Below are 14466 nucleotides of genomic sequence, written 5' to 3' on the forward strand. Positions count from 1 at the left end.
GCAAATCAGTATTTAAAACAAAAAAATAAAAAAAAGAACCGACAGTTGCACATGGTACCTTGCAAACAATGAATCAAAACTACGAAAATAACATTATCTTGGCGATTTGGTGAATTACTGCAGTTTTTATGCAGAAACATCCAAAGCTTAACCTTTATTTTAATTGAAACAAGAAACAAACAAAGATGAAGGTAGTTCTTTTTTTTTTTTTCCCCTCAAGGCGCGAACCGATTATCAGCACCTACTAATCAATTCTTGTCTGATGTTTTGAGATCTTCTGTAAAGATTTCCCCTAAAAGGAACTAAATAATATTATCACATTTAATTTATAAATCGGAATCAATTTTTTTTTTTCTTAAAAAAACCGATGTCTACATACAGCTTTTTACAGCTTTTTCCATCAAGATGAGACATGCACCCTAACACATAACTCTGTATACAAGCTGTCTCATAAAAAATGAAAAGCCGCCTGTACAAGGTTGGATACTTGGATGCATGCGGCATGCACTTGCTATACTTGAAATTTGATCACAACCAGGCTCCCCACCCAGGAAACATTAGACAGAAGCGCTCGGGATCGATAGCATCTTGTATTAGTTGTTGTACCTGCAAACATAAAATATTGGAAGTATAATCAAATAAGATAAAACCATTGTAGACCTGGCAAATACAGCAAAAACTTCCAATGAACAACTATCGGTCTTAAGGACCACAAAAAAGAGAGAAAATGAAAAAAATGCATTGTCTGTTAAGCATGAAAGTCTACTCATCCATTTATCTTCAGACAATGTTGACTATTGATTATTTTTCTACTTGCTTGTCTGCCTGTGACCCTAAACTGTTATCACAGGCATATCCTGGGCTTATCCAACAAGAAGAGAAATTTAAAATAAATAAAAGAAGAGGCAGACTAAATCCTGTTTACCAAAGAACGGATGCATGTAAATAACAGATAGTGAGAATTACCTGTCCATGAACACTTCTCATTTCTCCTCCTTCATATCCATCTAGTTTTTGCTTGACACGAATCAGTGCACGTTCAGCATCCTTGTTCCCTTCGTATTCATCTTCTGGGCCTTCCAAGCCTGTCTCCAAATCATCATCCATTTCCTATCAAGGACGAGTAGAAGTAAATATATAGCATGCATCGCAGACCACTTCAAGTATTGTTCGAATGCAAGTGCAAACTGTTAAGATCACAAAGTTCAAAATAATTAAATTACCTTCTGGCGCTGCAAAGCTTTTAATGGGGACAAGGCCCATTTGTACAGGGGATCATGGATAAAAACCTGCAAAGAAATCTACTTTATCAAGAGAGGAAAACTGATGAATTCTAATAACTACAGTGAGAAATAGAGCCAAAATACTCTACTTCAACAATGGTCAGCAGAGCTTCTTTATTTGTCCGCATAACTGAGAGAGTTTTTTCACAGCATCTTCTGAAAACACCTTCTACTCCAGTAACACCCATGCCATCAATAATGTCCCTTGTCAGCCTGAATGGAACCTGGTAATTTAAAGAAAGACAAAGCATTCAGTGATAACTGTCCTGTAAATGATTGAAATAATAGATAACACAAAAGGTAATAGAAAGATAAACGGCAAACATAAAAACAAACCCGCTCCGGTGTCTTAAGCATCAAGCCTTGTTCAAATGCGACACCAAGATCTATGTGAACAACTTCTGCAGTGGCTTGGTCAATCAAGATATTCATCGCATGTCGGTCTCCAAGACCAACAATATAGCCAACCTGAACAGACGGAAAAGGAAAGACACAGAATAGAGTTGCCAATGTTACTAACAGTCCAAAAAACCAAAAAAGGAAAAAGAAAAAAAGAAAATGGAATTAATTTTGAATCAAGTGGCAAAGATTGTAGATAAAATCTAATGCAGAATGTAGATAGCTGTTCGAAAAATTAAAACAAGTAGAAAAGATAGAAAACAAACAAAAAAGACATAAGATCCTGGTAAAAAATGATAGAAAACCTATGGATGGTTTTTTTTTGGTTGGGTTGGGGGGGGGAGGGAAGAGTATTTGGCCTTCCCCCAGATGCCAAGAACTTCTGGTCTTCTACTGATTTTACATGCATAGAAGAGAACATATCCAATATGGTTGCGATAATCGATCTGAAATGCCCACATTGGATTCTGATTTGGTGATGCCATGTTGGAAGAATTGGCAGTCAAATACTTGCAAAAATTAAAAAAAGAAAAGGAAGGGCTTATCCTATCTACACGTGACAAGCACAGTGGATAACAAAAATTTGGTTAAAAACAGTTCCTTATTGTATAAGACACAGCTTCATAGAAAATAAATCATTGATTAATAACAGATCTAGATCAATGTCATAGCAAAGAGCAGATTACACCTACCATTGAACTAGCTGCTACACTCCGAGTATATGCAAGTCTCTTTTCAAACCAGTAAGCCGGTTGTAAGAATCTCTCCAAGAAAAAGTAATGCAAGACAGGCCTGCATAAGGGTACCTATTAAGTTAATGAGATGAAAATAGATAGCATATTTCACTTTGATTATTTTGTTTTTTAAACAGGCATCTTCTACTGCAGAGAAAAATAACCTGAAGTTCTCACAAACTTCCTGGAATGCTATGCGCTTGTCTTTTACCTACAAACAGAACAAAAATAGATAGCAACACAAGAATCAAGTTTTGGGGTAACAAATAAAATTGTATAACTAAGGAATCAATAATATTTATATACCCTGTCTACACACTTAAATTCTTATTTCATCTCCAATCGTGATGCTCAGGCTTTGGAGGAAAATAAACAGAGATGATTGTAAACAGAATGGGAGTAAAATTTACCAAACATGGGAAAGTAGGATATAAGAATGTGATTCATATCCTCTTATTCTCATTCAAGCTAGACAATTTTTCCAAAGAAATAGCTATCAACAAGAGGACATAGAAATGATACTTGCATTTGACATGTGCTCTCGGCATTTGAGAAATGACCAGTCTCCTATTCCATAGCGACCATGGGCACCTCCATTTCTCGTGCTGAAATTCAGAGACAGAATTTAGACAACAATTCTACATAAGTCCTTTGTGCAACCATAACAACATTACCACATAAGTCCCTTGCATACCAGTAACAACACATTTTTACTGCAGCAAATGCAAACAATTACCTTCCAATAAGATAATCTCCGAGAGGAACAGTGCCATCAACCCATTCAAGTATGCCAGCACTTGGAGTGAAAGGAACCACCTATTTCATTATCAATATTGCATTTATCCTCAGTCATAGTAAAATTGATTCCAAAAAGAAGAAAAGAACTAATTTATTCAGAATGAATGTATTTTTTTCTCTTGCAACAGAACTGACAGAAATTGGATCTTCTATTTTCTATTCTCATCTTTCAGGAACAAAAAACTTTAAAAATAGAATATACCAGGAAACAAACTAAAGAACGATTTGAAAAACTCATGACGCAAAAGCCAGCTCAGTGACAAAGCCAAAAAATTAATAAGAAAAGCAATTTCTATACATTACTTGGTGAAGCAGGCTAATTCATAGAAGTTAGAATAAATATAAGATGAGGAAAGCATAGATCTACACGATAATGGCCAGGCAACATGCAATAATTCAAAAGTTAGTTGCTGTTGCTAGGTCTAATGATAAACAAAAAGGTCATAGTAGAAATTAAATCACACTACACATACTACAGTCTTTCATCCTTGAGATAGGAAGCAGGCAATTCTTTTAAAAAAAAAAAATTATAATATTATCTATCCATCCAGAAAAAGAGATCTGATTTTTGCTACACTATGAGACAGTACCTTGTATGTACGAACTCCTAATCTTCTTTTCCATGTATCCCGATGATTCCGTAAAAATGTGTTAACCAGACCAAAGAATTGTTCCATTACCTGCATATCTTTCAAAGGTTATTAATGGCTATCATATTGGTATTTAAAATGTAGTTAGTTGTCAACCAAATAGCTTATGCTTCTGGATTTTATTCGTCAGTCAGCATTTTCACCTTAAAAGATATTAGCATGTATCCTCTATGATTTACACACAGTTGATTAACATATACTGGATCTGTGCTGGGAACAAATTCCAACACCTTAGTTGAATACTGTAAAGTTTACAAAAATCCAGAATGCAGGAAATATGACAAGAATGAAGAAATCATCAAGATTGGACACACACACACACACAAAAAAAACCCACTGGTTCTTCTCTAGATACACGTTGAAACAAAAAATCATTATTTTTCGCCATCGGGAGTAGTAAGAATCAGCATATGAAAACTTGTGCACCAGACATGCCCATCAGAACCTCATGCACTCAAAATCAGTTCAAGTAAAACTGAGTGCAGATTGTATTAAAATATTAAGGTAAAATGTCAAATAGAAATATAATACACCTAATATTTATATCTACGGTAGGGTGAGTTTAGAACTGCTGTGATTAACTTAATGCACATAAGCTAGTGTATTGTAAACATATGTTGATAGCTAATTTTTATTATCTACCACCCAGTTCTTTTACAGCTAGCAATTCTATCCTGCAGCAGCTGTAGACTAAACGCCACGGCAACTCAATCCCAAACATACCCATAAATGTATAGACAGATTGACAGATAGATAGAGAGAGAGAGAGAGCAAATCAGAGGAATGAAATTCCTACAGCATCTTGTCTTAAGTCATCATTTCCGGATTTTGCTAGCTGCCTATATTTATGACCATCAGAACCAAAGCACTCAACCACCTTTGGAGCATTTATACCATTCATCACCCTGCATATGTCACAATCACAAAAAATGCTTCAGTGCCAAGTATTCCTGATGAACTTGAAATAGGACAATCATGTAACTGCTTGATATGGTTAAGACATACATAACTGATTCAGCTAACCCTTTGAAGTATGGGAAAGAGCCTTCATTATATTGGCAGGTGCAGTCAATTGGAACAGTGGCAGTTACAACAGGCACCTGAATATTTTCAAAATGCAAAAGCTTGGAGGTTCATTTTCATTGTCATAAGATGAAAGCAGAAAAGCATGCAAGACCAATGAATAAAGAGTACTGAATTTACAAGTTCCAGCTGCCGAAGACAGCGAATTTCTCTTGGCAGTTGAATCCTTTTATTCGTATCCTGCTAAACAATCTTGTAGTTAAATAGTAGTTTGGCAAAACTGCTATTCAGCATGTTCTAGGGGTAAAAATAGGACAGCAAAACTTGGAAACTGTTTGACTAACCTCTCTCCTTGTTTCAAGCTCTGCAAGCTTGATGTATACATCCACCATTTGTTTCATCTACACAACATATGGAAGATGAGACTACATAAATACAAATTTCTCAAATATAAAAAAATAAATAAAAAAGAAAAATTACCTGTCTGATTATAGCTCCATGATAAGATGATAACTCTTCTAAGAGATTTTCTGCTGCAAGCTTCTTATCCATATCCACCACAAACGAGTTTCTACTGCGCTGTTTATCCTTGATACGATCACCATTAGCCAGCGCTAGAAGCTTTTTTTCAGAAAGAAATATTAAATTAAAGGAAGGTTCAGAAAAACACATATGAATACCTACGAAAATTTAAACAGAAACCAGTACATTTGGTTACTAGTTGAATTTCAAATAAACATGGGCAAACCTGTTACTAAAGGACTGAGCCAAACCCACTTAGCTGACTACAGGTTTTCTATTTGACTCGGAAGCTCAAAATGCACATAAGAAAATTCCAATTTCTTTCAGTAGTGTGTCTAAGAAGCTGTTTGTTTTTTCTAACTTAATGACTTAATTGACTTAAATTTCAATTAGTTAAGCCATTAAGTCCGTTTGTTTTTTCAACTTAATGAAAGTTTTCAGTCACTAAGTTATTAAACCCAGTTTTTTAACTTTTTGCTTAATCTAAAAGGTCCGAATAATATCATTAAATGATATTTCCCAAAACATTCCTATCTAATTAATTAATTTTCATCCTTACCTAAATAAAATTTAATAATTAGCATTATTACTTTTCTTTATAACTTGTGATAATATAATGGTAGACTATTATCATTTTTATCTTTTTATCTTCTTCAAATTAGCATCATTTATCTTCATAATTTTTTATGTATATTTTTCATATAAAAACATCATGAACTACAATAAAATTGATTAAAATGTACTAATTTAGAATTAAAAAGGATTGTATGCAATTAAATATGATTTATATTATGATAATATATTACCTTGTTTAAGTTCTTGGATGTGTTTATCATTTGTTTAACAATTACAATTTATAAGGGCACAAATGTAAAATATTAGTTTTCAGATTTTTTAAGTTAAACAAACAACTTAATATTTATTTTTAGCAATTCAAACAAAAAAACAAATATATCATTCAAATATAGACATTCAATCTGTTCAAAATTCATAATAATTAAAGTTTATTCAGATTTCAGACCCCCCCCCCCCCCACCCCAAAAAAAAGCCACCTAAAAGTGAAATCCTACAATTTCATCTTCCAGAAAAAGATCATTCAAAACACTAAACTTTTGTACCTGGAAGATTGTATGATACGGATGGTCAATGGCCATTTTCTTCACAAGAGAAACCAAAGCAAACTGCATGCAGGGTCCAATAATCCAGAGTTAAAAATTATCCTTTAATTTAAAATACCAACCTGATTTTAAAGTACCTGAAAATTATGAAGTCCCAGCGCATCCTTTGTGCTTCCCATTCTTGACGCAATTTGGTACACTAGTGGAATAAATTTATATGATTGAACCTGAAAACACCATGGAAATGACATGAAGAAGACCAAACAAGCAACAATTTTTTTTATTCTGAAACTGGTTGAACTAATCGGATAGTCCAACCGAATCACTGGTTGACTGAAAACAGTTTATAACAAAAAGACCAGACTGGACGGTTCAACAATCTGAACCTGACAGTTCAATTAGACCAAATTAAACCCAACCAGACCAGACTAACATTTGGTTTGATTGAGCGTTCAACCGTTCCAAACCCTAACTGATCGAATTAATGTAGAGAGCTGAAAATGAATCAGTAAAATCCCTATTCAAGGCAGCCAGTTTTATTCGATGGTTCAGTCCAGTTTATCAGTTTTCTGCCCACCCATCTGTCAATATAACAAAGCTGTTGACAACAGCATACCTCATCAATGGTGTCCACCATGTTCTTTATGACATTTTGTCTAGAAGAGAGACTGAACCACAAGGATACCAAACGAAATACCTGAAAGCACAAAAAGTCAACTATAAAGTGAACAAAATTTCTAATAAAACTTCTAGAATTATAGTAATAAAGATATACAGATAATAATCATAGCAGATGTAAGTTGTTAAAATGATCTCCGCTAGCCTTTTAACGGACATTGAAATTTTAACAATGCTTTTCACTTAACTATCTGAGCCATACATGCATGTCACAAGATATTCACTTGATTGAACAACTTATCATCATGTTTAGTCATATGGAAAATAAAAAGGCATGTAAATAAAAAATGAAGATGCTCCTTCATTGAAGTACTCAAGTTCAGATGCCTTCGCAAAACTTGATTAAACAGGACATAAGAAAATTAAAACTTGGAAAACTTGTTTGACACTAAATTGGAACAATAGTTTTCACAACTTAAAAATATGGTAGTGTACCAAAATATTGTCTAAATACATTTCAAACCTTAAAAGACTTCTATCAATCAAAGGACCAAATTCGATCATATTGATCGTATTTTCCATTTTAGATTGTCATATCTAGATTGCAGAAGATTTGGGATCCAGCAGCTCTACTCAAATTATGCATAACATATTCTATTTTAGATTGATAGATGGCATGAGCTAAAAGTACATACCACTCTTACATCATATTTGTCACCAATAACCAAACACCGCTTATATCCCTCCAATGCCAGACCAAGAAAATTGTCTCTGTCATCCTGAGGAGGTAAGCCAATAAAGCAATTTGAATATATAACATAACAGAGATTAGAGGCTTTAGCTGAACCTACTAATGAGATAATATCGAATTAGCTATAAAGTATTCATGATTAAAAAAAGGGAGGAAATTATTATCAACCACCAATTTATGCATTATAGTTAAACCAGGAAACACAATTATGTTAAGCAACAGTAGAACCATTTTTTTTATTATACAAAAATTCCCCATAAGTCTATTCATAGCATACATCAAAAGAATGAGAGTAAAGAAAACAAGCATACCAGCAACTTCTGTGCCTCTTCCCTGTCCATTGCAAGTTGCTTTTGCAATTCTTGTATTTTTATGGAGTAGTCAGTTTTTTCCCCCTAAATTTATCACGAGTGAGCTCTTATACCATAAGGAAAGCTACCTAAGAACACAACTATGTTGAGCAATACTCAGCAATTACCTTTGTTGAACTTTTTAGCCGCTTAATAAGTGCTTCCAACTCAATTGTCTGCAGAATCAACATTCAAATGAAATAGCTAATTAATAATATCTCTCCTTCCCCATTTCCCCCTCCCTACACTCTCTCCCCAGATTTGGTACCTTGTGCTTCCTTAAACGCATTGCTGCTTGCCACTCGTTAGATGCCAGTCTTTCCTCATAACTCTTAAATAATGCGTCTGCATAGTGCGCAAGATGAAAATGAGTTTGACATTGCCTTTCAATGGATTTCTTGTCTGTGGTCCTCTGATCCTCAGAAAATGAAACGGCAGGTTTCAGATAGTTCTCCAAAATAATCCTTGAGCTGCAATTTAATGCGACAGTACAAGAGAATTAAAATTCAGGCAACATAAAGGCAAAAATAACTACTATTGGTTAAAGCAAAGATCTGAATTTAACTTGCTAGATCTGCTTTCTGCAAGCCACTTTCCAACCAAGCGATGTACATCTGGAGCTTCTTCATTTGACTCGTAATTTTCTGAGATATATTTAGCAAGATTGATAGCCATCTCATGCTGACCCTGGGCACGCAATAGCTTTGCTTCTTCAAGCTGCCATTATACAAACATTCAAGAGATGTGGTAATGGAGATTGTTCAATGATCATATGAAATATACTGCATCTATTAGATATCAGAAAGATGTGCTTAAATATATAAAGGTCAATAATCCAGAAAACCCAAAAAATTTATTAAAATGAAGCTACAGAATGCTATTAAAAGACTGGCAGCAGAAAGAAAATAAGCAAAAAGAATGTGGTTTGAGGACTATAGTGGCTTCAAAGAATCTTAACAGCAAAGGTATAAGGATTTCTTTCATCTTTTAGATTTATTTACTAACAAGGGGAAACAATTCAGCTGTACAATGCACTGATGCAGAGTACATCCAATAGAAAGTATAGAGTTGTAGGGAAATGCAATGTGGTTTCTATCTAGTTCTCCTAAATAACAAATCGTTTTACATACTTTAATATGTAAAGAGAAGAACTAGATGGGGGGAAAAACTGACAGCATCTACTTTCCTGAAACCGCCCCCCCCCCCCCCCCCACCACAAAAAAATAGTAAAAAAAAGATGTGAAATTTATGTTTCCTCAATTCAATGCTGTGGTATAATGGAAAAAAATAAAATAACATTCTCCGTAAATCCAAAAACTTGAAAGATCATGGTGTGTATGTGTATGTGAGCACATATGTGTAGAAACAGACAGCTTTCAAATGTACAATGCTTTTCCAAATTTGACAGTCCAAACATTGCACCAAAAGAGTATGGAAACTTTACTCTTCCAAGCCAATACACAGTTGAACATTGATCTCCAGGTCCCGTATATAAGAACTTCAACTCATGCAAAGCAGCAGCAGCTTGAGAAAGCCTGAAGCCCTGATTGAAAACAAAACAAATGTAAGACAATTGAAATTAAGTGTAGTTTCCCAGTCTTGAGAATATACCTTACGAAGAGTGGATGCAGATTCCAAAAGATGTTGCATGGTGAAATCCTTACAGCTCAAGATTTGAAGTAGAACTCGCCTGAATGCCATAAATGGTTCTAACAAATTCATATGTAACTGCGTTCTTTTCAGAATTGAGCTCCATTCGGTATTCAGCCATGACAACTAAAATGACATTCAAAACCTTCTGTCAGTCAACCAAAATATATTTTCCTTCCACTCCAACACGCACACAAATTGAAAATCAAAACCTGCTACCTGCATTGGGAAAATAAAAGATTTTGAAAACCTTTTTTTTTGTGGCCGGGGGGGGGGGGGAGGATGATATCAAATAAAAAAATTGGGCGTTTTCAGGAACTATAGCAAAGAGAAAAATTTTCAACTCACAAAGCAAGGGTGCACAATCAATATCATGATATGTGGAAAATTCAAATCGAAATATTTATATAATAAAACATCCAATAACTGGCCTCATGAAAAGAGAATTAAGAACTCGTGATTTTGTTTTGGCAATTACACCATGACCAAACCTAGATCTTAATCCACCATGAAACAATCTCAACGACATTCAGGGTATCAAAACAAATTACAGCCATTCCAAAATCTCATTTCAGTAAACCAAAATCTAATCTCATAACATTCTGATAAACAATCTGAAGTACATAATCTCATGAAAGACAAATAAATTAAGATAGCCCAATATTATGAACAGTTAAAAAAATTTTCCAAGTGAAAGATGTTACTTCTATGACAAGCAGGAGGCATCAATGACACTTAGTAGATTCACATATTTACAAAAATGATGAGGAGAAAAAAAAAAAAAAAAGAAGAGGCACTTTAATACAGTGACACAGACACTAGGCTAATACCCCAATGGTGGACTGGTGTACTCAAAGATGTTGAGGCCACCAATTTGAGTCTCCTTGTGGGCTCTTTATCCCCTGTCCAAAAAGAGTGGAATAGGGATAGATACATCTCCCCAATATTAGTAGAATTAAATTTCCAAGCTAGTCTCGGTAGATTTCTAGGGTATACTCGTAAGTGTATGTATTCAAATTCCTAGAAGACCTCAGATTGTAATATATCTGTAGACTGTAATAATTCAATAATAATCATCATCATCATAATACAATGTCACAAAATTACAAAGAATCGGACATGAATTACACCATCGTATAGGCAAGATGAAGCTTATAGTCTAAGATGATACCCAATGTACAGGCAAGTAGCTATCTAAATACCTGGCCAACAGTAGGAATTACAGGTTCTGATACTATCTTTTGCTTCTCTGGATAAATGTTTATGCTTTCACCTGAAGACTTCCAGCGAATATCCCAAGCCACGCCAAGATGACAAAGAATCTGTACAAGGAAACAACTGTGTTGCACAAAATTGAAACATTTGTCCATTTTACATAGCCTTTCAAAGTTTTCCAATAATTATATATATGTCTATCAAATTGACCTTTTTCATACAATGTGATCACTGTATTGGCCTTAAAACAGCATATATGCTTCATACAGGATTCTAATCATATAATTGCTAGCTTGTAAAATCATGTACTAACAAGCTGCTAGCCTACTTACAGGCCAACCACCAAATTTGCCATTACTGGAATAACAGTTGTTATATTTAACTCATTGGACCTTTTAGAAGTTCAATACCTGCCCAGATTGAATGAAATCAAGCTTAGACCCCGTTTGAGACTGCTACTCTGCCAAAAGCCCAGCTGATTTTCTTTATTGTTTAATATATATTTAAAAACTACTTTACAATTTATTTAATTAATTTACAAATTGAATGTATTAGAATTTGTACAATTTTAACACAAATTTATTAAATTTTAACAATTATGCTTACAAATTCCATAAACTCTATCTCACAGGTAGCGATTAACACTCAATAATTATTGTTCTAATTGATACCAGTTTCTTTGTTTCCCATTTAAAAAAAATAAATAAATAATATCTGCAGCTTTTTTTTCCTGCAGAAAGCTGCAGCACCTCAATCTCAAACTCTTAACCATCCAAATAAAGATAAACACAAGCTTGGGATATGAGAATTATCTGAAACTCTAGACAAAAATTTTAATGAACGCTTCAAATCTATGAAACTGTAGGGGGCTTCTGCCTAGGAGATGATGAGAAGCAGTGTGCGATGGATATATGGAGGTACCTGAAGTTTAATTATTGCCGAGTAGATATACTCGGTGCTCTCTTCACTCGCACACGCGACAGATAAAACAAGCTCCTACAAACAATGAAATGTGACACGACTGCATTACAAGAAGCCACCTGTCACTGAAAATAAATTTCGGACAGATAATACCTGCTTTGAATGTTTTAATTTTCTATAAAATTCTTCAGAGCCTCCCTCCCGCAATGCCGTCAAACAACTAACAATCCAGCAAGAGAAAAACAAAAAATTTCAAAATCAACAAGCCAACAGACAATAATCTCAAGTAATCTCTCATTAAAAAACGGTGTCCACATTGATGTTGACATTATGAAATAACTCAACTTCACCATTATTAATCTCTGATTTAGCAAATACAGCTCAAAACTGAAAACTCAAATTAAAAGACTAGAGAATACGAAGAGAAGAGAGGGAAAAACAAGTTTCATTTTAGAAAAAGAACCCAAAATCACTAATAGATTTACCAAATAAAATCTAAATCAAGAGTAAAAGTTTAAAACCAAACCAACAACTTTTTTTTTTTTATAAATAAGAACAATTAACAAAGGTTTAAACGATGTTACCTGTGTAAATTTTCATGAAAATGGCCACTTTTTATATTTTGACCTGAAGGAAAATTGGCTCCCAAGTAAGGTAAAGAGAAATCCCAGTTTCCTGTCCGCCAAGCAGCCTCATACTGCAAAAATATTGACCACAGAAATCGCACAGAATGATAAATAAAACATTAAATCAGCACAAACAAAAAGAAGAAACATACCTTTATTTATCCATCGAACGGAATATTTTTTTTTTACTATTATTATTATTATTATTATTATTATGCGGGTGGGGAGTTGGGGGTTGCCAAACCTGCAATTTGGTGAATTCTGGATCATGCTGAAACTGGCCCTTCCAAGAGGTCAATCCTTTGCAATACATATCCAGCACATGCATACACCCAACTTGCTGCAAAGATCTCATCAGCCCTTTGTATGGCTTCCTCTGCATCATCTCATTTTCTGATGTGGAAGGAGATAAATGCACACTTGGTAGCCCGTGTGGTGATAAGGCTCCAGAATTGCCATCCATTTGCAACATGACATCAGATCGTACTTGTAATTCATAGTACTCAAGGGCCTTGCTCCAATTTCCTTCATGCTCTAATGTAACAATTTGAGAGGACAACTATTGATGTCATCCACAAAATGAAAAGCATGAACTGTGAGTCTACTTCTGATGAGATCTACAGACCTATGAAAATGAACTTTTTGAACCATTCATCATATTATTTCTGCTCTATGTCAGAATGTATGCATGGATCACATATTTGGGCCACCATCAACCCAGCTTCACAAATAGAAGATTAGATGAAAAAGATAGTAATAAAATAGTTTCAATAATCGTTTGATGGCAAGGTCATCAAATCAAGAAAACCGCTGCAACTGGTCTAATTTACATCTAAATTGGAAACCTTGATCATCTTGATCTGATATAAAACAACTTTTTCTTCCCATCTTTTAGCAGACAATACAGATTGCGTCTCGTAATCAAGAAAGATAATCACTACCTCAAGCCCGATATATCAATGTAGAATTTCGAAGTATGACATTATAGCTAACCTTGTGTGACTGGATGATCCCATATAAGCTGTCGGGCTCATTGATTTGAGTGACTGCCGAGACAAGAATTTCAATATGACGTGGTAGCTAGTGCACCAGAAGGCAAAGAAAAGAAAGAAGAAACAGAAAACTTGTTAAAGAAGTGGACAAAATGAATTATTGTCTTAAGTAAATCAAAAAGCGGAAGTCAAATTATTTTCTGTCCTAGTTTTAAGAGAGAAAGTTAGGGATAGTTTTCAGTTTTAAATAGAGGTGCTTTCCTTGTTTTTGGGTTCTACTGTTTTTTGTTAATTTTCCTATACTTTTATATTATGTAGCCTACGACCTATATATGTGTTATGTAACCCTATCGTAGTGGATATCAAATACAGTACAGTTTCTTCAATATTTCTCAAAAAGAGTACATTACAAAAGTACAATTATATAGAACACAACATAGAGGTTCCACGTGAGCTGTCTATTACTCTATAAAGTATCAACAAGCTTTTGAAAAAAATCATATTTAGGAGAAAGCTTTTAAAAAATTCATATATAGGTACCAGAATGCTTTTGAGAAAATCATATTTAAGTTCCAGAAAACTTTTAAGAACATCATCCTTAGGTTATGTTTTCGAAAGGATCAGAACAATTCTTCAAGTTACCGTCTCAAGATGAGAAAAATCTGGGCTCCCCAGGGTGAGACTCTTGTAATGTTCTTCACACCAATGCTCCACATACATTACAGAAGTAAAATACAAGCCACAGATCTATGAAGTGCATACACAACAATGTCAGAAAAACTGAGATGACAATACTGTAATGTGAAAATAGCACCA

General features: G+C 34.3%; 1 protein-coding gene across 11 annotated transcripts in view; it reads right to left on the reverse strand.

Moving 5' to 3' along the window:
* Positions 1–195: 195 nt before the first annotated feature.
* LOC102620162 (serine/threonine-protein kinase ATM) overlaps positions 196–14466 on the reverse strand; it is a 38252-nt gene continuing 23981 nt past the window's right edge. For 5 of the 11 annotated variants that reach the window (XM_052437196.1, XM_025098748.2, XM_025098745.2 and 2 more), the window contains 32 exons: positions 14293–14397; positions 13652–13738; positions 12903–13217; positions 12617–12729; positions 12186–12252; positions 12033–12107; positions 11099–11218; positions 9858–10022; positions 9691–9789; positions 8812–8963; positions 8515–8716; positions 8375–8422; positions 8208–8291; positions 7841–7924; positions 7144–7224; positions 6665–6754; positions 6528–6590; positions 5368–5508; positions 5232–5288; positions 5068–5130; positions 4870–4988; positions 4661–4769; positions 3805–3894; positions 3153–3232; positions 2943–3021; positions 2581–2627; positions 2375–2474; positions 1620–1751; positions 1373–1507; positions 1224–1289; positions 967–1110; positions 196–606 (listed from right to left, as the gene is read on the reverse strand). In XM_052437196.1, the coding sequence (XP_052293156.1) occupies positions 529–606; positions 967–1110; positions 1224–1289; positions 1373–1507; positions 1620–1751; positions 2375–2474; positions 2581–2627; positions 2943–3021; positions 3153–3232; positions 3805–3894; positions 4661–4769; positions 4870–4988; positions 5068–5130; positions 5232–5288; positions 5368–5508; positions 6528–6590; positions 6665–6754; positions 7144–7224; positions 7841–7924; positions 8208–8291; positions 8375–8422; positions 8515–8716; positions 8812–8963; positions 9691–9789; positions 9858–10022; positions 11099–11218; positions 12033–12107; positions 12186–12252; positions 12617–12729; positions 12903–13217; positions 13652–13738; positions 14293–14397 (3390 nt within the window). In that variant the 3' untranslated portion in view covers positions 196–528. Of the gene's footprint in view, positions 607–966; positions 1111–1223; positions 1290–1372; positions 1508–1619; positions 1752–2374; positions 2475–2580; positions 2628–2938; positions 3022–3152; positions 3233–3804; positions 3895–4660; positions 4770–4869; positions 4989–5067; positions 5131–5231; positions 5289–5367; positions 5509–6527; positions 6591–6664; positions 6755–7143; positions 7225–7840; positions 7925–8207; positions 8292–8374; positions 8423–8514; positions 8717–8811; positions 8964–9690; positions 9790–9857; positions 10023–11098; positions 11219–12032; positions 12108–12185; positions 12253–12616; positions 12730–12902; positions 13218–13651; positions 13739–14292; positions 14398–14466 lie in introns of those variants that run through there. The other 6 variants (XM_025098747.2, XM_025098746.2, XM_015529793.3 and 3 more) reach the window with 6 other exon arrangements.

The sequence above is a fragment of the Citrus sinensis genome, chromosome 3 (assembly GCF_022201045.2).
Source record: "Citrus sinensis cultivar Valencia sweet orange chromosome 3, DVS_A1.0, whole genome shotgun sequence".
In the NCBI taxonomy this organism is placed as follows: Eukaryota; Viridiplantae; Streptophyta; class Magnoliopsida; order Sapindales; family Rutaceae; genus Citrus; species Citrus sinensis.